Raw genomic sequence first — 23991 nt, forward strand, 5'->3', positions numbered from 1 at the left:
CATGAAATTGGTTTAGCAGCATGGGATTCAAAACTATAGTAGTTTTTGGTGTATTGTACACATTTTTCATTTAGACACAATTCAATGAACTGTTAGTGTACATGTACTACTGAAACTGACAAGACTTAAGTTTGTGGGCCCGGAGTACAGCATTATAGTCTCATCCTAACCATGTTTTACTTGGAAATGAGTCAAATAAATTCAATGGGATTTATTCCCTATTGAATATATTTTGGAGTAGGTGTGCATAGGATGACATCCTTTGAATCTAAACACATTGCCTTTGACATCTCATCCATTCCTTTCTGACAAGTTCCTCTTTTAACCAAGTGTTTGTCTTTCTGTCCATGTTCAGGTCATGAACTCCTCCTCATTCTCATGTCAACAGGATGCTTCCAGTAAAGATGTATGTGATACTTGGTCATCTAAAGCCAAGGCACAAATGACAGTAAACAGAGATACATCAAAAAGTGTTGTTATAAAGACTGCAAGGAATTACATACTAGTTAGCACAGGAATCTTGTCATGATTGAACATATCCAATTTCCATAGCAAATTGTAGTATTAGGTCTAACAGTAGCAGCATGATCTAAGATCATGGAACCCACATGGGTTACAGACTCTAATATTGTAATTTGTAGTGCAATGTTTTACCCCAGGAATGTGCAAGTTGCACACGGTTCCAAGGCAATATAATTTTTTACAACAGGTATCCCACATTCCTGTTAAGATCATGTGGTACACTAAGCTCTTACCAATAACTGGATGTCAAGGCACAACACTGCCCAAGAAATGCTAGAAACTATACAGCAGAAGGCAAAACATTCCACCTCAGAGGCATGCATCAACAGAAGCTTGCATCTCTAGCAACTGCTATCCAATATTTGCATCAGTGGCATAGCTAATGATCGTGTAGCCAGGTGCCAAGCTCAAAATGTTGCCCTGGAAGTGATGTCACAACCAGAAGTGACATCACACCCAGGCTTTTTAAAAAGTGAAAATTGGGAGGAACCCGCCTCCCCCCCCCAGTAGCTCACCACCCACTTGCTCTGCTGCCTCCCCCCAGTTAGTGGCATAGCTAAGGCATCTATCTGCAACCTGGGATCAAAGAAGATTTTGTAGCCCCCACCCCCGCACGACAAAATTAAATTTAATTAAGTAAATAAATAAAAAGTTATTGGTTCCATGCTGAATCATAATAACATCTCATTGGCAAGCAGAACGAACAGTCTCATCAGTCAGTTAGGAGTTAAGCAAATCCATTTTTTGTTCCACAAGTCAGTTGTGTTTTCATTTTCTGGTTAATTGGCCGTAACTTTTGATAGAAAACAGATATTCCAGTGCCGTTTGTTTCACTGCATTCTGTATTAAATTACCTTTCCAATGATATGTAACATGATGGTATTATTCATACATACCAAGATTTTCACAATTTTGGTCACTAGTGACAAGCTCAGCTTGTTGCCCCTCTAAAGCTTGATGCCTGGTGCAACTGCTACCCCCTGCACCCCCTTAGCTACGCCACTGATTTGCATCATACAAAATGCACATGGTCACCTTGGCTGGGAATGACAGGAAGGTGGTTGACATTTATCCACATCCACTTCCTGCCTGATTCAAGGAACGTTATAAAATGCTAAAACGCTATATAAACGTTATATAAAACGGTATATAAATCATAGCAGGTTCCGTCAGTATATTTTTTCATGCAGACTATGTTTCCCTATTCCAGGCACTGTAAAGAACAAATTCTCATCAAGAATTTATTTGCCATACATTCTGGGACAACAGCAAAAGATAGATGAGTTTCAGATTGCAACCACTAATAAATGCATGTTTCATTTTATTGTTTAGCTCAGCGGTTCCCAAACATTTTTAGAGGCTCTAGTCTAGAGCAGCCATTTTCAACCTTTTTGAGGTCACAGCACACTGACAAGGCACTAAAGTTGTAAAGGCACACTACTAGTTTTTAATTACATTATTATATTACAATTAATTTAATTAAATAATTAAGAGAACAATCCTACTCAGAAGTAAGGCCTATTCAGGAACTATTCAGGTCTATTCAGAAGTGAGTTTTATTTTGTTAGGGGCTTATTCATTATTGTTAGGGGCTTATTCTCAGGAAAGTGTGGTAAGGATTGCAGCCTAATACATTGAGGGCACAACGCTAACTAGGTCTACTCAGAAGAACGTTCTACTTTGTTCAATGGGGCTTACTCTCAGGAAAGTGTGGTTAGGATTGCAGCTGCAGCAATAGGGCAAGCACCACCAACAGCAGGAGCCCCTTCGTGGGCTGCTCCTTTTTCTCCTGCTGTCACGCAAGGCTTCAAGTGGCTGCTTCTCCCACGTGCACAGCTGCCGCCGCCGCCGCCTGACTCCTTGACCCTGCAGCACACCTGAGGCAGCCTAGTGGCACACCAGTGTGCCACAGCAGAGTGGTTGAAAACTGCTACTCTAGAGGCTTCTGCCTGATTGATAAATGCCAAGAGGTGTGACTATAATGGTGATTGGGCAGCAGTGCTTCCTGCCCAGTAGCACATAGCCTAATCTGCCCTGTCAGTTTTTCGATCCAACAAAAATTGTGTCACAACCCACTTTTGGGGTCCTGTTGGGTCCTGGACCCACAGTTTGAGAACCACTGGTAGACCAAACTATATACTCACCTATAGTACTTAAATTTTTGCCAAGTAATCAAGCTCAAATTATCACTTCACCTTATTTCCAGGTCAATCAGAGGGCAGAGCCTTTCAACTCTGAAAAGCTTCATTTCTTGCTCAAGCAGCAGGCAGGCTCATAGACGAGATGCAGAGATCATTTGTTTCTATAGTAACTGGGAAATTCCAGCCAAAGTTAACCTTTTATTCTCCTCAGTTCCATTTTGCAAATGCTGCTGCAACATGGTTCCTTTTTGCAAATGCATGCATTTGGCAGGTCTTTTTTTTCAACACCAGGATGGGATCCTCCTTTCCATTTGAAATAAATTCCCAGGCTAAAATTCAGTGCACCATTACTTAAGTATAACACCCATGGAAAGCAGTAGGTCTACTTCTGAGTAAAAAGGGTTGCAGATATATGCAGTTGCAGCTCTCTGCTGTGAATTGAATTCCACACTCCCAGTTATGTGTTATGGGTTATATGTTGTATGCAGAGCATCTGGCTTAACACACCAGACACCTTAAAGGTGGATTTGATTCATGGCTCTCCTGCAGTCGTTCCCAATCTTTTTTACTTGCATATGCCTTGGTAGTCTATTTCCATAAATTGTACCCTTCATATTAGCAAAATGTTTTTAATAATACAAGCCCTCATCTCTTCTCTATGAAAACCCAGACTTCATGTATTCATCACATATGTTCTCTTTTCATCTGTTTGAAGAACTGCCTTTGCACTGTTTTGCACCAGAAGTGTGCTGAGAAATTCTGGGTTATTGATCACTTTCCATATTATGTTTCAGGTTTTTTTTACTGTGCTGGTTTACAATCACTGGTGCATACATGAATTGATGACCGAAAACTAGCTATCGGTGGGGCTTTCACAGCCAACTAACTACCTTCCTTCCTGCCTTGCTGGCCCTGCAAAGCATTCTGGAGCATGACCTGCCTTTTTCTGCCATTATGCCATTCTTTGAGTGTCCCTGGGAATACATGAATACCAGGTTGGGAACCACTGTTTTACTGGTATGTTGTTTACAGGTGCACTTACTCTGAGTGTTTACAAAAAGGTGGTGAAGACAGGAATTTAAAAAGAATAAAAATGTATCTTATGATCTTTTACTATGTTTTTAATAAATTAGAGACTACAGTTCTTAGGTAACAATTAGCTGTAGGTTATTTTTCAGGATCTGGCCTCGGGCAAAATCAGACAAAACTATAGTCAGACACCCCCCTAAGTTTAACCCCCGACTTATCTGAGGGTTATAGAAAATTCCGTGATTGCTGGCTCAAAACCTGCCCTCGACTTATCTGAGGGATCAACTTGTAGGCGAGTGCCTGTGGTAGCCATTTTTGCAAAATAACCAGAACGTGAATTCAATAATAGTAAAGAATATAACCTGTGAGAAATCTAAGCCTTTCTAAATGTTTATATTGCAAGATTTTGCCGTAGGATAATTCTATCAATTCAGTTTACATCATGTAAGTGATTACATTGATGATGCATTTTATTCCTTTTGATTTAGGCTAAAATCCTATCCAGACTGACCTGGGAGTAAGTCCCAGGGAGCAGCAGCCCAATCCTAAGGGGCAACCCAAACCTGAGCTGCCCGGGGCGCCCCTGCTCGGCAGCATCACGAGGGCTGCCGCTGCATCCAGCACCTCCCACGCTACTGTGGGAGGCACCTCGGGAGTAGGGGACGTTCGTCCCCTTGCCCTGGGTAAGGGAGGCAGCCCCACAATGAGGCTACTCTCTTTAGCAGCGCCCCTTGGGTGCCGCTAAAGTAAAGGCGCTCGTGTAAGGCATGCAGCCTCCATGAGCGCCAAGGATCCTGCGGAGCTCTGCTGGTCCTCCTCCTGCCCGCCCCCAGGCATGCTTCTGGAATGCCCCCCTCCCCGCGTCACGCCGGCCTCCCCCCTCCCTGGAACACCTCTGCCTCTGCCCCGTTTGCTGATCCACAGCCCAGCTGTGGCAGGCACCACTGAGCTGTGGAATGAGCCACCTCCGGTGGGAGCCTGGCGGTAAGCCCCACAAACATGCCTTATGGCACATTTGCTACTGTGGTCCGTGCCGCAGAGGTGTGGTGCGGACCATAGGATTTGGCCCTAAGTCTATTATGAGACTAAACTCCAAGTAGTTATGCATAGGACTGGGCTGTTAGTAAAAGAGGACAGCAAAGTGTTCCCTTGAAAACTGCCTGTAACAGCTTTATGTCAGGGGTACAAAATATCAGCACTACTCATATGGTACGCTTAAACTTTAAAGGTTCTCCAAAAACAAAAGCACCATATTATATCTTTAAAAGTAAGACCATGAGTATTTCCGGGGTATCCAGAAGTTTTAATATTTAGTATTCGCAAAGTGATCTCTGATTATGCAAAGTATTTCACATGTGCTATCCTGATGCAATTCTTACAACTACCCTGTAATGCTGAGGTATTCAATCTGTGCATCCTGCCTCCCTAGTGAGGCATGGCTAGCCTCCAGGGACGTCGCCAGGCATCTCGGGGAGAGAGGCTGCTCTGCTCCACTCCACGTGCTGTCTGCTGACTTGCTGCTTTTCTGCAGCTGTGAACAAGGTGGGTGGGGCAGTGTGAGGCTGGGAGTGTGTGTGAAACATGGTGGGGGGAGGTGGGAGAGAAGGCTGGCTGGGCAGGCAGGCAGAGGTGCCACATTTCACCATGGAGCTCTCTCCATGTGCAACCTCTCCCCAAGGACTACATTTCCCAGTATGCCCCTCATCCTGGGACTGGTCAAGGCTGCTTAGGAAGGAAAAAAACAGCCTGCTCCTAGTGGGGGGTGTCCAAATGCCCAGCCTGCATCCCTCTATCTTGCCTGGGGGGAACAGGGGTGGCATCTGCAAGTTGGGTGTGTGTGTGTGAGCAGCCCCCATCTACTTTGGGGTGAGTTGAAATCTTGCTGGGTGTGGTTGCAGTCCTTTCCACACTTTCCTGGGAGTAAACCCCATTGAATCAAATGGGGTTTACTTCTGAGTAGACCTACATAGGCTTGTCCCTCAAAACGGCCACGGTGCCAGAAGATTGGAGAATAGCAAATGTCACGCCTATCTTTAAAAAGGGAAAGAGGGGGGACCCGGGAAACTATAGGCCGGTCAGCCTAACATCTATACCGGGTAAGATGGTGGAATGCCTCATCAAAGATAGGATCTCAAAACACATAGACGAACAGGCCTTGCTGAGGGAGAATCAGCATGGCTTCTGTAAGGGTAAGTCTTGCCTCACAAACCTTATAGAATTCTTTGAAAAGGTCAACAGGCATGTGGATGTGGGAGAACCCATGGACATTATATATCTGGACTTTCAGAAGGCGTTCGACACGGTCCCTCACCAAAGCCTACTGAAAAAACTCCACAGTCAGGGAATTAGAGGACAGGTCCTCTCATGGATTGAGAACTGGTTGGAGGCCAGGAAGCAGAGAGTGGGTGTCAATGGGCAATTTTCACAATAGAGAGAGGTGAAAAGCGGTGTGCCCCAAGGATCTGTCCTGGGACCGGTGCTTTTCAACCTCTTCATAAATGACCTGGAGACAGGGTTGAGCAGTGAGGTGGCAAAGTTTGCAGACAACACCAAACTTTTCCGAGTGGTAAAGACAAGAAGTGATTGTGAGGAGCTCCAGAAGGATCTCTCCAGACTGGCAGAATGGGCAGCAAAATGGCAGATGCACTTCAATGTCAGTAAGTGTAAAGTCATGCACATTGAGGCAAAAAATCAAAACTTTACATATAGGCTGATGGGTTCTGAGCTGTCTGTGACAGATCAGGAGAGAGATCTTGGGGTGGTGGTGGACAGGTCAATGAAAGTGTCGACCCAATGTGCGGTGGCAGTGAAGAAGGCCTATTCTATGCTTGGGATCATTAGGAAGGGTATTGAGAACAAAACGGCTGGTATTATAATGCCGTTGTACAAATCTATGGTAAGGCCACACCTGGAGTATTGTGTCCAGTTCTGGTCGCCGTATCTCAAAAAAGACATAGTGGAAATGGAAAAGGTGCAAAAGAGAGCGACTAAGATGACTACGGGGCTGGGGCACCTTCCTTATGAGGAAAGGCTACGGCGTTTGGGCCTCTTCAGCCTAGAAAAGAGACGCCTGAGGGGGGACATGATTGAGACATACAAAATTATGCAGGGGATGGACAGAGTGGATAGGGAGATGCTCTTTACACTCTCTCATAATACCAGAACCAGGGGACATTCACTAAAATTGAGTGTTGGGCGGGTTAGGACAGACAAAAGAAAATATTTCTTTACTCAGCGTGTGGTCGGTCTGTGGAACTCCTTGCCACAGGATGTGGTGCTGGCGTCTAACCTAGACGCCTTTAAAAGGGGATTGGACAAGTTTCTGGAGGAAAAATCCATTACGGGGTACAAGCCATGATGTGTATGCGCAACCTCCTGATTTTAGAAATGGGTTATGTCAGAATGCCAGATGCAAGGGAGGGCACCAGGATGAGGTCTCTTGTTATCTGGTGTGCTCCCTGGGGCATTTGGTGGGCCGCTGTGAGATACAGGAAGCTGGACTAGATGGGCCTATGGCCTGATCCAGTGGGGTTGTTCTTATGTTCTTATGCTGGGGGTCTGTGTCAGCTTAACCAAGGATCCTCACCTTTCTCTTTTTCCTCCCCCTTCAAAAAAGAAAAAAAGCCACTCTTGATGGCTTTGTCTCCAAAAATTGATTAAAAATTAAAATCCCCATTCCTTTTTAGCCATTCCCCTTTTTCCTCCTGCCTCCTTTTTTTGGGGGGGGATACTCTTGTTGGCTGCTATTGTAAGACAAAAGGCACAATCCTAGCTAGGTCTACTCAGAAGCAAGTCCTATTGTGTTGAATGGGACTTACTCCCAGGAAAGTGGGGTTAGGATTCCAGCCAAACAGTCTCTAGATCTCAGTTTGCAATTAGCAGATAGAAACAAAGTCTTCCCCTCCTGCAAATTCATCACTTCCCCCCTCCCTTTCCAAAACCCTCCAGGTGTACTGCTAACAAACTCAGGGCACAATCCTAACCAGGTCTACTCAGAAGTAAGTCCTATTTTGTTCAATGGGGCTTACTCTCAGGTAAGTGTTGTTAGGATTGCAGCCCCAAAGTGCTGGCAGCCTTGTTTCTAGTATATAATTATAACACCTTCATCCCCATTTTGGGGGTAACTGAGGTGAGGTGTAGTAATGGGGAGCCGTGGCCAATGTCTACAAGGATCAGGGGAGGCACGAGCTGGAAAAGTTCGAGAACCACTGCTGTAAGGTAAGGATTATTGTTCCCTTAATGCAGCTGAGGGTGAGTGGTTTGTACCTAGTGAGTTCATGGCAGAGGTTAGATTCAAACCAGAGACATCCTCATTTTCAGCTTGGTGTCTTAGAGCCCAATGCTGTGCATGTCTACTCACAAGTAAGTCCCATTAGAGTCAATGGGGCTTACTCCCAGGAAAGTGTGGATAGGATTGGGCTGTTAGCCACTAAACTACTTGGGTATTATTCAATCAGCACTTTCAAATAGTCAGCCTTTCAAAAAAGAGCAGCCACAAAATAAAAAAGGATGAAGTATAAAAGTAGAGTGACATATGCTCAAATTTGGCTTAATACCATCCCATGCTGCTTTTAAAACTTCTTCTAAGGCAACCCAATGCAACTAACAGCAAAACAAGATACAACGAGTAGATATTTAAAAACAATGTTCTTGATAATCTACATCAGTAACAAAAGGTTGAATTGAGTGGTTGTATCACTTAAAATTCTTTCTCAGAATGAGTTTTGTTTAAAAAAAAAGACTTGCAGTTAATGCTGCTGCTTAGTTTACTTGGCTGTTATATTTTCTGGCTCTCATACTGTAGATGGAAAAATACTTTCAGCTGCCAAAGCAAGAGAGATTTCATATTGATTAGATTCCTTCCAAAAGTATGGGATTATGAAGTGTTATGAGGCAACTGTGTGAAATCCAAAAAATCACCCACACACCCAAATCTTCATTTACACAGGTGCATTTAGAATGGTTTTTGAGGCCATAAATACCCTGGATCATCTTTTGAAAAGCCATAGTAATTCTGGTAACTAATCAAATTCAGAGGCAGAAAAACTGAAAATAGTTCCAAACTGTGACATAAGGCTCACAGCCCAATCCTAGCCTGCACAAGAACTGGCTGTATCCAGTGCAACTTAGAGGTTACCATGGGGTAAGAGGATATTTTTCCCCTTACTCCATGTCAAGTCCCAACCTTCCCTGTGGAGCTACTCTGATCTGCGCCAGTTATTTCGCAAATCCAAGCAGGCTACTTCAGCCTGCAAGACACAGGGGTGGGGGTTAGGATTCAGTGCACGCTGCCAATCCCACCCTTCCTGATCCCATTCCACCTTTTGCATTCCCCTAACCAAAAATTCCCCCTCCCTGCCTCTGTTCCACCCTCCCACCACCTGGCACAAACTTATCCCATTCAACTGGCTCAGGGGCTGGATCTGGCCTGAGGAGCCAGCACAGGCCTCTGCACCAGCCCAGCAGATTCCTGAGTGGGTGCAAATGTGCCTTATGGCACATTTGTGAAACTCAGGAGCCAATGCAGGGGGCCTTCATAGATATTTGAAACAATTTGATACATTGTTAGTGTGGATGGTGCAACAGACCATGATAACTTCAAAACGTCCTGATCTAATCCGATAAAATAGGAGGTAGTAGTAAGAGTCCAATAACAAGTTCCTTTTCCCAAAGCTCCATTCAGTTTAGATAAGCTGAAACTCCGCCTTTTGAACCCATAACCTCAATATGACTTGATGAATTTGACCTGAGATTTAATTTTAATAGTATAGTCTCCGCACCCCACAAAAGATCAGGGGTTGCTCTACCTGTGGTATCCCTGTTTTTCAAAGGGGAAACCAGGCAGCTCATTCCCAGGTGAAAATTAACTTCTGATGAATAGCAGTTTAAATGAGGAGGAGAAAAAAAACAGATGGGATAGTTCCTCTTTCCAAATGTAAAACAGGAATGAATCCTTTTCCTTAAATCTTTGTATGGGAGTCTACTAGATTTCACTTTGCAATACCCATTTGTCCCTAAGGAAGCATAATATCAGTTTCAAGCCTAAAAACAACCTATTTGTGAACATGTTTGCCTATTATTTACCTGGCACACCTTGCACAGATGTTCAGCGTGACCTTGGCTTGTGGTTCAGCTGTATATGAACTTCGAGTTTGGTTAAGTTTGCTTCCTGAAGAAATGGCACTGGTTACCCCTTCCATTCTTAAATCATCAAGATCCTCTGCAAATTAGGAGGGGGAAAAGAAAACAAAAATGTACTACTAAATAAATACTTGCAGTACCTAACAACAAATCCATTTAAAAATCATTAGGGAAATCCCAGCAGTAAAAGAGCTGGAACGCAAACAACACTATTTGCAAAAACAAATGCACTCTTATGTAATGTACAAATGTATTCATAATGTATATGTAAACGGATTATATTTGGGCATGAAAGTCTGTGTGCCATTCCCACATCAGACCATCCCAGTGAATATTCAAGTATATGAAGTCTTTCCCAGGTTGGGGTCAAGGAGCTGATTAAAGTGGCATGCTTCTGACATGCTAAAGTGGCCCTCTGACATGCCACCTTTTCCTAGCTAAGTGTTCTGCAGAATCTGGGGATAAGTGGCTGCTGGACCACATGGAGCTTGTGGGCCTTGAGGATTCCCATGGCTACTCCATATACAAACATGTGGGCACCTGGTCCATATCTGGCTTTGAAAAGCAATGGCAAAGTACAGTCTTGTTTTTAACTGCAGAGCTAATACCAGCTTCAGGGCCTGTTATAACCTCCCTCCCCTATCTCTCTGATCAAATCTCCCCATCCCACCTCATAAGCTTTTACATGAAGCCAAATTCGTGAGATCAAATTCCTACCTCATCTGGCATGGCACTTACTGACAAGTATCAAGGATTTCACAACATCTTTTTGCACACCAAATACCTGGCTCGATTGTTCCATCTTTTTGATACAAATAATAAATATACTTTTGTATGTGAATACGTTTAAAACAATGAATTGTCATGAATTCTGTATACTAAATACTTTTGACTCTCAGAAAACAAAAAAGTCCTTGTTGATTGCATTCTTCATGAACCAACCAAACATTCTTTATCAAAAGAAGAACCAATGACACTAAGGGTGCAATCCTAACCCCTTATGTCAGTGCTTTCCAGCACTGACATAAGGGCAACGCAGCTCTGAGGTAAGGGAATGAACATTTCCTTACTTTGAGGAGGCCTCCATGAGTGACACCCAACTGCAGGATGCAGCACATGGCACATTGGCACCGCTATGCCAGTGCTGACATAAAGGGTTAGGATTACGCCCTAAGAATGCTTGGTTATATGATTCAGCACTAAACCGAAACTACAGGAAGCAGTGTTTAGCCAAAGCTTCAGAATTATGCAGTATTTTGCACTTCAACACCTGAGCAATTACTTGTTTGGATGCATAATGATCCATGATTAATGATCTTGCACAATTATCTCCTTTTGCTTCCTGATTAACCAAAAGCTTTAGAGTTATAATTTGAAAAAAAATGTAGAAAAAATAGGTCCCAGGGACACATGGGCCTTTACATATTGAACAGAAGTTTTTTATTTTGTTTATTCCAAACTGATTACTAATCAGCTATGCTGATTACTGTTTCCTTCTAAATGTGTATATATTTTGTTTATTTCTTGGCCTGTTATGCAGTTAATCTTTTCTTTGACAATGCCTCAGTGCATGTGGCTAGCTGACAACAAAGTTGATAAGCAAATGTTTAAGTTGCCAGCATAGAACACCTACCATTTGCTTGCCAATCAAAGCTAGGGATATGTAAGGATAGAGAGGAGGGATTGGCAATTTACTGTCTGCTGATGTCACAGAGTCACTCAACTAAACATACTGACACAGCATTGCTGGTGAGTTTTTCCACAATGGTTCCTTGGAAAAGGGATATCTGGAGAACTCTCTCCCAAGTTATAGGTAGTAGGTTTTCCAATTATATCCTTTTATCTTAACACATATCATGGTCCAATCCTATCCAAGGCCTGCACTGGCAGAACACATATTCAACCAGTACAGGCTGCCACAGAAGCACCATAAAATGCTTTGCAGCAGTGAAGGGAGTCAGCGCACCAAGAGGAAGGCCAGGGCCTTCCTGTGCATATAGTCTGAGCAACAGAGGCCTGCTGTTTGAGCGACAGAAGTGGAATGGGGCAGAACAGGGTAGGGGAGAGTGAAATGGGGAAGAGATGGGACAGGCCTGGTGGGGTGGGTTCGGTGGTGACAGCACACACCAAATCCCAACCCCCTTCCTTGGCCTGATCCACCTGCACGGATCAATGCAAACTTGTGCCAAAGATATTACTAGCACAGTCTGAGCTTACCCCTTGTGGCTGCTTGGGCTTATCTCAGGGCAAAGGGATAAATGTCACCTTACCCGAAGGAGACCTCCAGCAGCTGAAAATCCCCAGCAGGATGCAGCATAATTTGCGCCATCGCCATGAGTGGATTTGGTTGGATTGGACTGTTAATTTGACAATATTATCCCCAATGTCAGCAAAGTATTACAGGAAGAAAATCTGGACATCCAGGAGGGTGTACTGTTTCAATGACCCCGCCCCCGCCCCCCTCTCCCCGTTCCCAATACACACAGTCTCTTCTATTTCCATCCCAGTTCCTTAGAAGACATTCCAGGGGGCCAGCCAGGACTTCGCCTGGAGGAGGTGAGACACGACTGCTTCTTCTAATCAAGATCATGCTAACCAAGGGCCATTGATTGGAACAGAAAGCCGAAGCACTGCAGGGCATCTGTGTGTCATCCTCCCTTAGGGTCTTGCAAATTCAGGCTCTCCACCTTGGCATAATCTTGCTTGTGGTTTCTTGAATAATAAGTTACACTTAACTGCCCAGAGTACATGGCCAGAGCACATGGACAGGCCTCCTGTCTGGAATGTATTTCCTAAGCATGAGTGTAGACCACAAACTGCCATACCTTTAGTCCCTTCAGGAACCTTCTCAACCAAGGTTCAGTTAAGTATTTGTGCCTTTCTGGAAGGACATTCCTAGCTGCACACTCAGACAATGTTCCGAATGGTATTATTCATCCAGGAATGCCTTTGTATTCTTTGTTCAGATTCCTATAACTAACTTGCAGTTCTGTTCTGGAAATAAAACAATTGTGTTTTTGTTCCCTTTCCTACCAAGAGCATCCACAGTGCCCATTTTGTGAGCCCCTCTCCAGTAGAGACTTCCACTCTGTCCATTCCTGGGATGTTTTCCCCTGCTTGGAGAACACGCAGCCATGGTAGTTTCCTCATTTCCAGAGAAATTGCCTTACTCTGCCCACTAAGTGACATTTTTTTGGTTGTGTTCTTCCATTTTCCCTCAGGACTTGAAGAATGCAGTCTGGACTCACATGGCAGAAGGACAGCATACCCCAGTCTACCCAGTAGAATGAGAAGTAATTTCCCTTCTCTCGCCTTCCTCCAACTCCCCTAACTCTCTCTCCATGCCTCACTGCCTGTTTTAAACATCTCACAATGAACATAAGAACATAAGAAGAGCCCCGCTGGATCAGGCCATAGGATCATCTAGTCCAGCTTCCTGTATCTCATAGTGGCCCACCAAATGCCCCAGGGAGCACACAAGACAACAAGAGACCTGCATCCTGGTGCTCTCCCTTGCATCTGGCATTCTGATGTAGCCCATTTCTAAAACCAGGAGGTTGAACATACCCATTATGGCTTGTAACCCATAATGGATTTTTCCTCCAGAAAAATGTCCTTCTTCCCTCTAGCTGGGTTGTCTCAGGCAGAGGAAACTCAGTCCAGCTGATAACCTTGCCCTGATTTTCAGTCCAGCTGATAACATTTGCCCTGATTTTCACTTCAACCTGTGCTTGTCCAAATGGAACTATTTTCAGTCATCATTCACTCACAATCATTAAACCTCAATGCACCTGGCCTTATAAGAGAACCCTGCCTTTTCCTTGTTTTTCTATCTTTCAGTAAAACCTATACAGGATGAGTCTCTGTATTCACAAGGGTTCCATTCCCAGAACTCACATGGATGATACAAAATTCAAGCAAATCCATTTAAAAAACAATGTCTCTTTGCTAGGCAATTTTAAAAACAGCCTTGCTTGCCTTTGTGATGTAAGACAGAGTAATTAGGCAGACAATACATCCATCAGTCTCTCCATCAGACACTTGGAAAGGCTTCACTCGGAGCCATGACCCCTCCCTTCACCCAGAGCATAGCTCTGGAAAAGAAAGCAAAGTGATTTTCTTTCATGTGCTCAGGGGGAAGAGAGGGGTCGCTTGCCTTGGAGAGAAGCTGCTCTAAGTGACTGGAGAGAGGATGATTGATGGATTGTCAGCTGGCTGTCCTGTCTTGCATTAATGAGGCTACTGTTAAACAACTTTTTTCCTTTAATTTAAAGTGCACTTCTCATTTCATTAACACTGCAGGTTAAAAGATCTGTAGGTAATTAGGTTATACCTGTATTCTTTTAAGAAACTCTCATTACTGTTAGCCTACTTGGAAGCACTTTGAGGTTGTTCACTCTGCTTTCTAGTCAATGGCCCCACAAGAGCCATTTACTGTGTCCTGGTCTTTCAGGTTACAGAGTATAAATTCCCCCAACTGGTTTTAATTCCAGGCGGGGCAAACCTGAATCTAACCTGTTTGCACACGTAGTGATAGACACATATGGTGGTTATGTTTGTTTGAGAGAGAGCAATGATAGCAACTGTATAGATATGTGGAGCATTTTTAGAAACCTTATTATTGGTGGTACAAAAAGAGCCCACCATTATATTCAAGAAATATGTAAATCATATGGGTTTCTGAAAATCAAGCCGGACTGCTAAAGTTCATAAGAAATTGATCTCTACATGTTTCTTCAATAAATCTCCATTGCAAAATGTGGAGAAAGCAGTCACATTCAATAACTACATTTTAAGGAATCATTCCTGATTAACAAACATTGAACTAGTGACTTCATTACCTTCAATATATAGTTAAGCTTGCTGCATTTTGGATTTTTCAGATATATGCCTACATGGCGTGTACGTGTTTACATAGTGTTAATCAAATTTTGCCTGAACCTTGAAAGCCACACTCATATTTCTTTATGTCCTCATTGTTTATGCAACCAGTTTCTCAATGGAGTAAAGCTTTGCTAGTTTGCCAAGTGATCTGCTGGAAATGTTTACCATTTCCACTCTAAAATTAGTAAGCCAGGGCAAATCATGAAAATAATCTAACAGTAACCATTTGTAAGCTCTGCTGTGCACAATGCTGAAAGAGGTATTGTTTTATAAACCTTTCTGGTACTAACATATTTTTAAATAGCCACAGGTTAGGATTCAAAAGGTTACTTTAGACCAGGGGTGCTCAATAGGTGGATTGCGATCTACCAGTAGATCGCGAGGCAAAATGAGTAGATCGCGGAGTGCTGACCCCCCCCTTCAGGTGCCTCTGGGAGGAAACGCCGGGAGTAAGGCCCACTGTACTCAATGGGGCTTACTCCCAGGTAAGTGTGGCTAGGATTGCAGCCTTACAGCCTAATCCTAGGCATGTCTACTCAGGAGTAAGTCCTGTTATCCTCAGTGGGGCTCAAGGTACACCAACATACATTGTACACATAAATGTTATATGTTATGATGGCGCGAACATTGTAAAAAAAACTCTGGTAGATCTCCGGGCCTTGCTGGGTTTCAAAGTAGCTCTCAAGCCAAAAAAGTGTGAGCACCCCTGCTTTAGACATTCCCAAAAGATTTTGTATGCCTCATGGAATCTGTTACAGGACAGTGGAGGACAAAACTATAAGGAAATGAACCATGAGCTCAGGAACAGATGCATCCATGGAATTAACATCATTTCATTTTGGAATCAGGATATGCATTACTAATTACTGGATATTCCTGTGTTGAAATAAATAAAAGAAATTGGGACAAAAATATTAAAATTAGACATTCCAGTGTCTAGTATAGAGGAGCATTAAGAACACAGATAACTAAAGGGAGTTTACCTATTCATATTTACAAAGCTATTCAGCAGTGACTAGTGGTCAGTGATTATATAAATGCACTGCTACTGCTAGTACTACTCTTCTTCTGTGTTTGTCCCATGTGGTGGTGGGGTCAGCTAAATATAAATGTGCCTCCATGTGGCAAAAGTATTACATTGCAAACAATGAAGATGCTCATGGCTTGACATATGTGGTTCTAACTTTCTTTTGTATGGAAATACTTGACAATTATAAAAACTATCACCTACATTATTAGTAATGTTTGATTAGAAAGGTGAAGATGTACTTGAACCCAAAGAAATATATTTTGGATATTCTTATAAAAAGAGTTTGCAAGATATTATTTAGTTTTTAAATCAAACTACCTTTGTATCCCATGGCTATAAGCTACCTTATATATTTCTTGCATATAAGCAGCATTAACTTTTTAGCCTTTTCCATACACATATTTAAATTCTCTGAAACTGTAGATTACTGAATTCATAAAGAAAATGCATTAGTGCCCTCAAGTGGCAGCAGTCTAGCGTTGGAAATAATGCATTACACTATAGTATTAGTAAGCTGAGTAACAGACTGAGCAAAGAGGCAAAGAAGGAAGGCCCATAGCCAAGGAGACAGACCAGGGACACACTACATTTGCTCCCAGGGTGGAAGGGATTGTCACTCCCGAATCGGCCTTTCCAGTCACACTAGACCCTGTGCCAGAACCACCATTCAGAGCGCAATACCATAGTCTTTCAACTGAAGGTTGCCAACCTGTATTAGAAAGCTACTTGCTAAAAGATAACAGCAGGTCTTACAATAAGCATGTACATGCATAACAAGCTGAATACATATCAAATATATTATTAGCTGCATATTCCGTTTCTATATTTCATATTTATATAAATCTGTTACAACCGATCTCTATAGGACTTTTCCTATGCTTTCTATAGGCTAGCTTCTCCAAAAAGACAGCAACACTGAAACAAATACAAAAAAAAACCCAGCTCACTTCAAAGCAACTTTGACAGTAAAAAGGAGAAATTGTCCCTTCCTGACCAAAGGTATAAGAGCTATAAAAGCATGTGGGAAGAATCTTAACTTCTGCCTTATCTTCTGCCATAACTAGCTACTGGCTATTGAAGGAAGTGGATCTACTTTTCCATATTGATTGCAATGAAAATTTTCCTTCCTTTCCCCTCCCATAGGTGTAAGCACAGAGCAATCACTTAGGTTCAAGAGCTTCCAGGTTCAAGGCTTAGGCAAGCAATGTCAGCAGACGAAATACTACTGCACTTGTTTTCTGATGTATCGAGAGGAAGGAACACGTTTGGAGCAAACTGTGCCACTGTACTTACTCTTCCTAAAGGGCACAAAGTCCTTGTATTCTGACATATAGGTCACTTGATGCAAAGACAAATACCAGGGGGCCTAAACAACCTCCAACTGACAGCTTTATTTAATGCAAATTCTATTGCAACAGATCCTCTGACCTGGAACATATTCTGTCAGGTCATCTTCATACACCTATTTCTACCCTTTAGTTTCCCACATTGTAGATGTCTTAAAAACTGGTTATTTGTCCTCACTTTTCACTTTCAATATTTTCAAACTTTTCTCACTTATCAAATACTTAGATGGCAGTAAAATCCTCCTGAAAGAGCGATCATTTCCAGTAATATGCATTGAGTTTGTTGGGTAAATCAAGGCAGAAAATAGTAGGTCTTCTGTTCTAGAAATAGACAGGTAAAGATAACCATGAAATAAAAGGTACTTAAGCAAATATAATGAAGTGCCTGAATCCCAATCGTTTCCCCAAAGGATCCAAAGCATGATCAACAGGACGAAGAAGAGGCGCTGATGGAGATTAAGAAAGATAAAGATGGACAGGGTAAAAGGAGTGCACAAATCACAAAATTTGTTGGAACAAGAAGGAGAAAATATATCACAGTTAACTAGAAGAATGAACACACCCTATATAAGAAAGTATGGATTTATCAGAATCTGTTATAGAGATAATGTTACAGTATGTGCCCCATACAGCAAGGCAATTTGGTGGCTGGATAAGGCAGGCCTACCAGACTGCTGCTGTGTATAAGCAAATGTAAGCATACCTGTCAGACAATGGGGCAAGGACCAATCAGGGCAAAGTGCTGAGTCATTGCACAGAACAAGGAGAGAAGGGAAAAGCTTATGCAATCCCCATCCAGGATGATGCAATGACATTCCTCAGGGATGAGGTCATGGCCTTTCCCATTGGCTGACAGGAGTATAAATGGCCAACAAGCACACTCCACTGGGTGAGTTGTAGGAGTGAGTTGCTGAATGAATCTCTGCTGGATGGATACCTGATTTACTGACTACTTGGACTGTTTGCTGGACTGCCTCTGCTTGCTGATTTTTGGAACTGCCTTCTACCTGTAAATACTGCCTGTAAATAGACTCTGGTGTTGGTACTTCCCTGGGTCTTGCCTCCTTTTTTTGGCGTCCTTCCCTGTGCTCTGAGCACCACACTCTGCAGCTGCCAGTTTGCGCTTCTGCTATCTCTGTGTTTTGCCCAATTATCTCTAACAGATAAATTATTAAAGATATTACAGGAGAAAAAATGGAAAGTAAGAAAGAAAAAGAACCCTGAGGGGTAATCTGAGGGGTTAAAGAAAATTGGAGGTTTTATTCAGCTAATAACAATGGTCCAAATTTATTTGAAGAAAAAAAAAGAATACGTATGAAATTGATAAATATGAATTAGAATGTATAAAAAAATATAGCTGGAAGTGTAAACGTGTGGAAAAATTGTTTTATATGTGGTTATTATGTCAAAGAAAAAAGTGTAATTAGATTGGAGAATCAGATTGGAGTTGAAATAGCTGAAGTGATAATTTTGGTAATTAGATTTTTTTGTTTTAATATTAATGAGCAACTGAAGTTAGTTTACGCTTGGTAGAAAGTGAATATTTAGAAAATATAGTATAGGGCATTAGGGAAAATTTATTGTATATTACATAAATAAATGGAGAAATCAATAAGAGGTAGAAATAGATGAGTAAATAGATTAGGAGATATAGTATGATTAATTAGTTATGGTATATGGTATTTAGCACTCCTAAATGTATGTTATGTGCTTGTATGTTTGTATGTGTTAATTAAAAAAATAAATAATTTTTAAAAAAGGATCCAAAGCATTTTCTTTCTTTTTCTAGAAGTTTCTTTTTTCATTTATTTATAATAATAATAAGGGAAGGAAAGACACAATAAAAAAAATTAAAGATACATAAAAATGTAAAAAAAACTAAGGAGTACACAGAATACTTCTAATAGTGTAGCCTGGGCGAAGTCGAATGTTCTAATTAGCCTAGGCGAAGTCTAACCCCTGCTAATTGGGTAAGAGGCACTTTTTCAAGTGGGTGCTCCTTTTTTTAGCAGGGGGAGAGTAACTGGCCCCCCTCACCCCAGCACTGTCTGTTCTAGTGGCTGTCTGCTGGTATTCATTTGCATCTTTTTAGATTGTGAGCCCTTTTGGGACAGGGAGCCATTTAGTTATTTGATTTTTCTCTGTAAACCGCTTTGTGAACTTTTAGCTGAAAAGCGGTATATAAATACTGTTAATAATATTATTATTATTATTATTATTATTATTATTATTATTAACTTACAGATTTGTTTCCTAATAATCTAAATTAACACCCATATATATGTTACCATAGATACTCACCTATAGTACGTGAAATTTTTGCCAAGTAATCATGAGGGAAGGCCCTGGAAGTTACAAGTTGTATGTAGCCATTATGCTGAACCAAAATATTTTAGATGCAAATACATCTCACAAAGAAGACTCATGAGAGAGAGCATTTGGGATATCAGAATTTATATCAATCAAATGTTATGTTATGTTAGAGAGAAATATGTATGTTAGCATGTTCACAAGCACAGTTGCCAAGAAGAGTTTAGATCCATTTTACCCAGAAGCCTTAGAGGAAGGACTACGAGCTAGGAGTCCTCAAGGAAAAGTCTGTTAGGAAGGAATCAAGGATATTTCCTAATTGCTCTTTTATAAGAACAAAAATTAAAAGAGAAGAATAATCAGTAGAGGAAATGGGTAGATAAGTTAGTAAATAAGTTTGGAAATAGAGAAATCAAATGAACTCTGTGTCACCCTTCAGAGTCAAAGCTAGCCTAACACAGAGAGGTCCCAGATAGATAAACAGAGGTAGTTAATTGCTTAAGCAATAAACCAATTTGACACACTCAAGATAACAGCAATTTGTTGTCAAGCTAAGTAGGTAAAATTTATAGATTCAAGCTGAAGCTTCAAAGAATCCCCTTGACTAACTGCTTGCTGCTGGAATCCCCCCCCTCTTCATCTGCAATTCCAAGACAGCATTGAGCAGAGGAAGGAAAAACACACAGAAGAGCATATTGGATTATTTTAAAAGCCAAAAGACATTGTTAAACCAAAATAAAGTTTAAAATAATGTATTTACAGAGAAACAGTGTAACATCTAAAAGTTAGGCTGCAGACTGAAAGGCCTACAATTAGACAACAGAGCAGCCTTTTATGATCTCCGAAACAGTAGCAAAATTAGCCAGAGCAATAACAGTAGATAGAGAGTGACAGATTCTGCTACCAGCAGAAGTGTTTTGTTTAGGTAAAAGTTGTAAAATAATTAGTAGGAAGAGATTAGAGGTCAACAGAAGCCACATGAAGTACACAAGTGAAAATGCAGCTTCTGAACAGTTTGATTCTGTAGCTCAAGCACCAAAAAGGGACTTTAAAAGCTGTTCTAAAGTCATTTAAAAGGGAAAAGTAGCACATATGATGTTACAAAATTTATTGTTTGTCAACTCAGAAGTTAGCAAGTATATTCTTTGCTGAATATTAGTTAAATTAATAAGGGAAAACAAAGTTAAAAGGATTTAAGTCTGCCTTAGAGTGAGGCTTGCAAAATAAAGGCAGTACAGCTAATGTGGAATGTGAAATTCTTATCTAAGCAGGAGTATTTCAAACTTGACAACTAAAAGGCCCAGACTTTCCTAGGCGCCAGAACAGATAGTGAATTTAAGAATATTTCTAGTAATAAGAATAATTAATCTTGGTAGGCACAGACTCATTAACAGGGAGTCTGTTCAAAATCAAAGTTGGCAGAATCCGATAAGGAAGTCTCAGGAATGTGGGAGAGAGGCCTCCAGCTAGAGATTTCTCTTGAAAATGCAATTTATATCAGAGAAGAGAGATTTTATGGAAATCAGAAATCCTATAATAACTTCTTGTAGGAAAAAGTTACAAAATAATTAAAATTAGATTAGAAGAGAAGATAAAAAGGTGATTAAAATAAGTATAAACACGGATTTAAATAAATGAATTATTACCAGATTAGTGTAATTGGGAAAATTAAGATAGAGGGACACTGCCCCCTTTTGAAATAGTATTGACATTACAGAAAGGGGAGGAGTTCTCCAAAATGGCAAATACAGTAACCTGAGATATTTAATGTATGCTCCAGATATGGCAATAGCCAATGGAAAAATCCCCATATCCGACATCATAGGCTCTAACAAATATGATTGGAGTTTTCTCGAGACAAAGAACCTACAGGTATATATGGTCACACCCAGAAGGGAATGTTGCTTTTTCTCTGGGACACTGAGAGACCACAGCTCTCTGTGTTCCCCATTTTGAACCACCGAGAGAAGCCCATTGCTGGCAATGAATAAAGACTTGGAAATCACCACAATTTCAGGCTGCTGAGGTTGTTTTGAACCCTAAAAACACCGTGCAACAATCAAGCTCAAATTATCACTTTGCCTTATCTCCGGGTCAATCAGAATGCAAAGCATTTCAACTCTAAAAAGTTTTTTTTTTTCAAGGGCAGACAGGCACCAAGTTTCTCAAGCAGCAGGCAGACACAGCTCCTTAGAAGCAATTTGTTAACCTTTTATTCTCCTTCCTTCTGCTGCAGCCTGGTTCTACTTTGCAAATGCTTGCAAAGCAGGTCTGTTTTTTGAAACACCAGGATGGGAATCCTCCTTTCTATTTGAAGCAGGCTACAATTCAATGCACCCTTACTTAAGAATAACACCCATGGAAAGCAGTGGGTCTACTTCTGAGTAAAAAGGGTTACAAATATATGCAGCTGCATCTCTCTGCTGTGAACTGAATTGCACACTCCCAGTTATGTGTTATGGGTTGTATATTGTACATAGAGCTTCTGGCTTAACACACCAGACACCTTAAAGGTGGATTTGATTCATGGTTCTCCTGCAGTGGTTCCCAAACCTTTTCACTTGCATATCCCATGGTAGCCCATTTCCATAAATTGTACCCTTCATATTAGCAAAATGTTTGTAATTAATAATACAAACCTTCATCTTCTCTATATGAAAGCCTAGAATTCATGCATTTATCACAGTGCTTTCTCTTTTTATCTGTTTGAAGAACAGAAGACTCTGCCTTTGCCCTGTTTTGCTCCAGAAGTGTGCTGAGAAATTCTGGGAGATGGATCACTTGCCATATTATGTTTCAGCTTTTTTACTGTGCTGGTTTTCAATCACTGGTGCATACATGAATTGATGACCAAAAACTAGCTATTGGTGGGGCTTTCACAGCCAACTAGCTACCTCCCTTTCTGCCTTGCTGGTCCTCGCAAGGCATTCCTGTCTTGCAAGGCATTCTGGAGCATGACCTGCCTTTTTCTACCATTATTTCATTCTTTTTCAAATACCCCTAAAGGTCCTATTGAGTGTCCCTGGGAGTACATGAATACCAGGTTGGGAACCACTGTTTTACTGGTATGTTGTTTATAGTGCACTTACTCTGATAGTGCTTACAGAAAGGTGGTGAAGACCAGAATTTAAAAAGAATAAAAATGTATCTTATGATCTTTTACTATGTTTTTAATAAATTAGAGACTACAGTTCTTAGGTAACAATTAGCTGTAGGTTATTTTTCAGGATCTGGCCTCGAGTAAAATCAGACAAAACTATAGTCAGACACCCCCCTAAGTTTAACCCCGGACTCATCCGAGGGTCATAGAAAATTCCATGATTGTTGGCTCAAAACCTGTCCTTGGCTTATCTGTGGGATCGACTTATAGGCGAGTATTTGCGGTATTTCTCCAACAATCCCTCTTATCTACTTGTTGGGAGTATTCCATTTCAGATTATTATTTTAGATTAATGTTCTCTGTTCCTCTAATCTTCAAATCCACAACTCATTAACTCATTATTATCTCTCCAATTCAGAAAGTCAGTAATTAATTTCCAGTTCTTCATAAAATTTTCTGTTGATTTTTCTTTAAGGTCATAAGTTTGTCCATTTCTGCGAAGTCCATAACTTTCATCCACCATTCTTCTATTGATGGAATGTCTGCAGTTTTCCCATATTATGCATACTGTGTTCTAGCCGCACTTATTATATATAAAAATAGAATTTTGAATCTTTTTTCCACATATTCATCCTTATCATAACCAGCAAAAAAAATTCAGGTAATCCAAAGCATGTTCAATCACATCTAGATTTTGCTTCATCGATGCCTGAGTCGATGCAAACTGTCTCAGTGAAACCTCACAGTAACAGAGCTGGCTACTGGGATTCAGTCTAAGTCAAGAATACTAAATGTTATACCTATCTAACAAGTATCACAGCACTATTCTGGAAAATGGGCTCCATTTGTTTGGAGATCAGTCCCCAAAGCAGCCTTCATAAATGTTTTGAAATAGGGCTGACTTTGAAAATGTAAAAATATCAGAAACAACTGCAGGCAAAACTTCCATTACAGTAACTGAAAACATTGTTTCCAGTGCTATTATAGTATCTGCCTTATTAAAACACTGATCTTCAAAGTGCTACACTGGCACAAGCCCCATGCATTTCAATAAAGCTTCTGCTTCAACAAAACTTTTCAAAGTGGCAGCAGATTGTCTGATGTGATTTTTGGCTGCCAAGTCTCAACAATTCACTGCAAAATTAGAGAAACATCTGCAATGTGTTAAGCTTGGGGAAAATGAGGGTTATCTCCTCTTTCATTACCTTTTTGGGGAAAATTTACAGTTTGGTTGCACAGTTTCTGCACAACAACTGTACTACCTTTGGGTTCTATATTCTGTACAGAAGCCAGCTATTGTTAGCAATTAATACTCAATAAGATAACAAATGAGGAAAGATTTAAAGTAGCTTTCTTGTGGCAGTCTTAACATAGTTAGCTTGTTACAGGCACTAGGTACAATATGGCAGAAGATATATATGCAATTACAGTGCAAGAAAGAAAGAAAAATGGCAAATGGCAAAGAGCATGGATAGAGAGTGGAGCATT

General features: G+C 41.2%; 1 protein-coding gene across 1 annotated transcript in view; it reads right to left on the bottom strand.

Annotated features, from left to right (window-relative positions):
* C4H8orf34 (chromosome 4 C8orf34 homolog) overlaps positions 1-23991 on the bottom strand; it is a 125890-nt gene that overhangs the window by 48352 nt on the left and 53547 nt on the right. The window contains exon 8 of the mRNA XM_066624407.1: positions 9777-9912. Within this exon, the coding sequence (XP_066480504.1) occupies positions 9777-9912 (136 nt within the window). The remainder of the gene's footprint in view (positions 1-9776; positions 9913-23991) is intronic.

Source organism: Tiliqua scincoides, chromosome 4 (genome assembly GCF_035046505.1).
Source record: "Tiliqua scincoides isolate rTilSci1 chromosome 4, rTilSci1.hap2, whole genome shotgun sequence".
NCBI lineage: Eukaryota > Metazoa > Chordata > Lepidosauria > Squamata > Scincidae > Tiliqua > Tiliqua scincoides.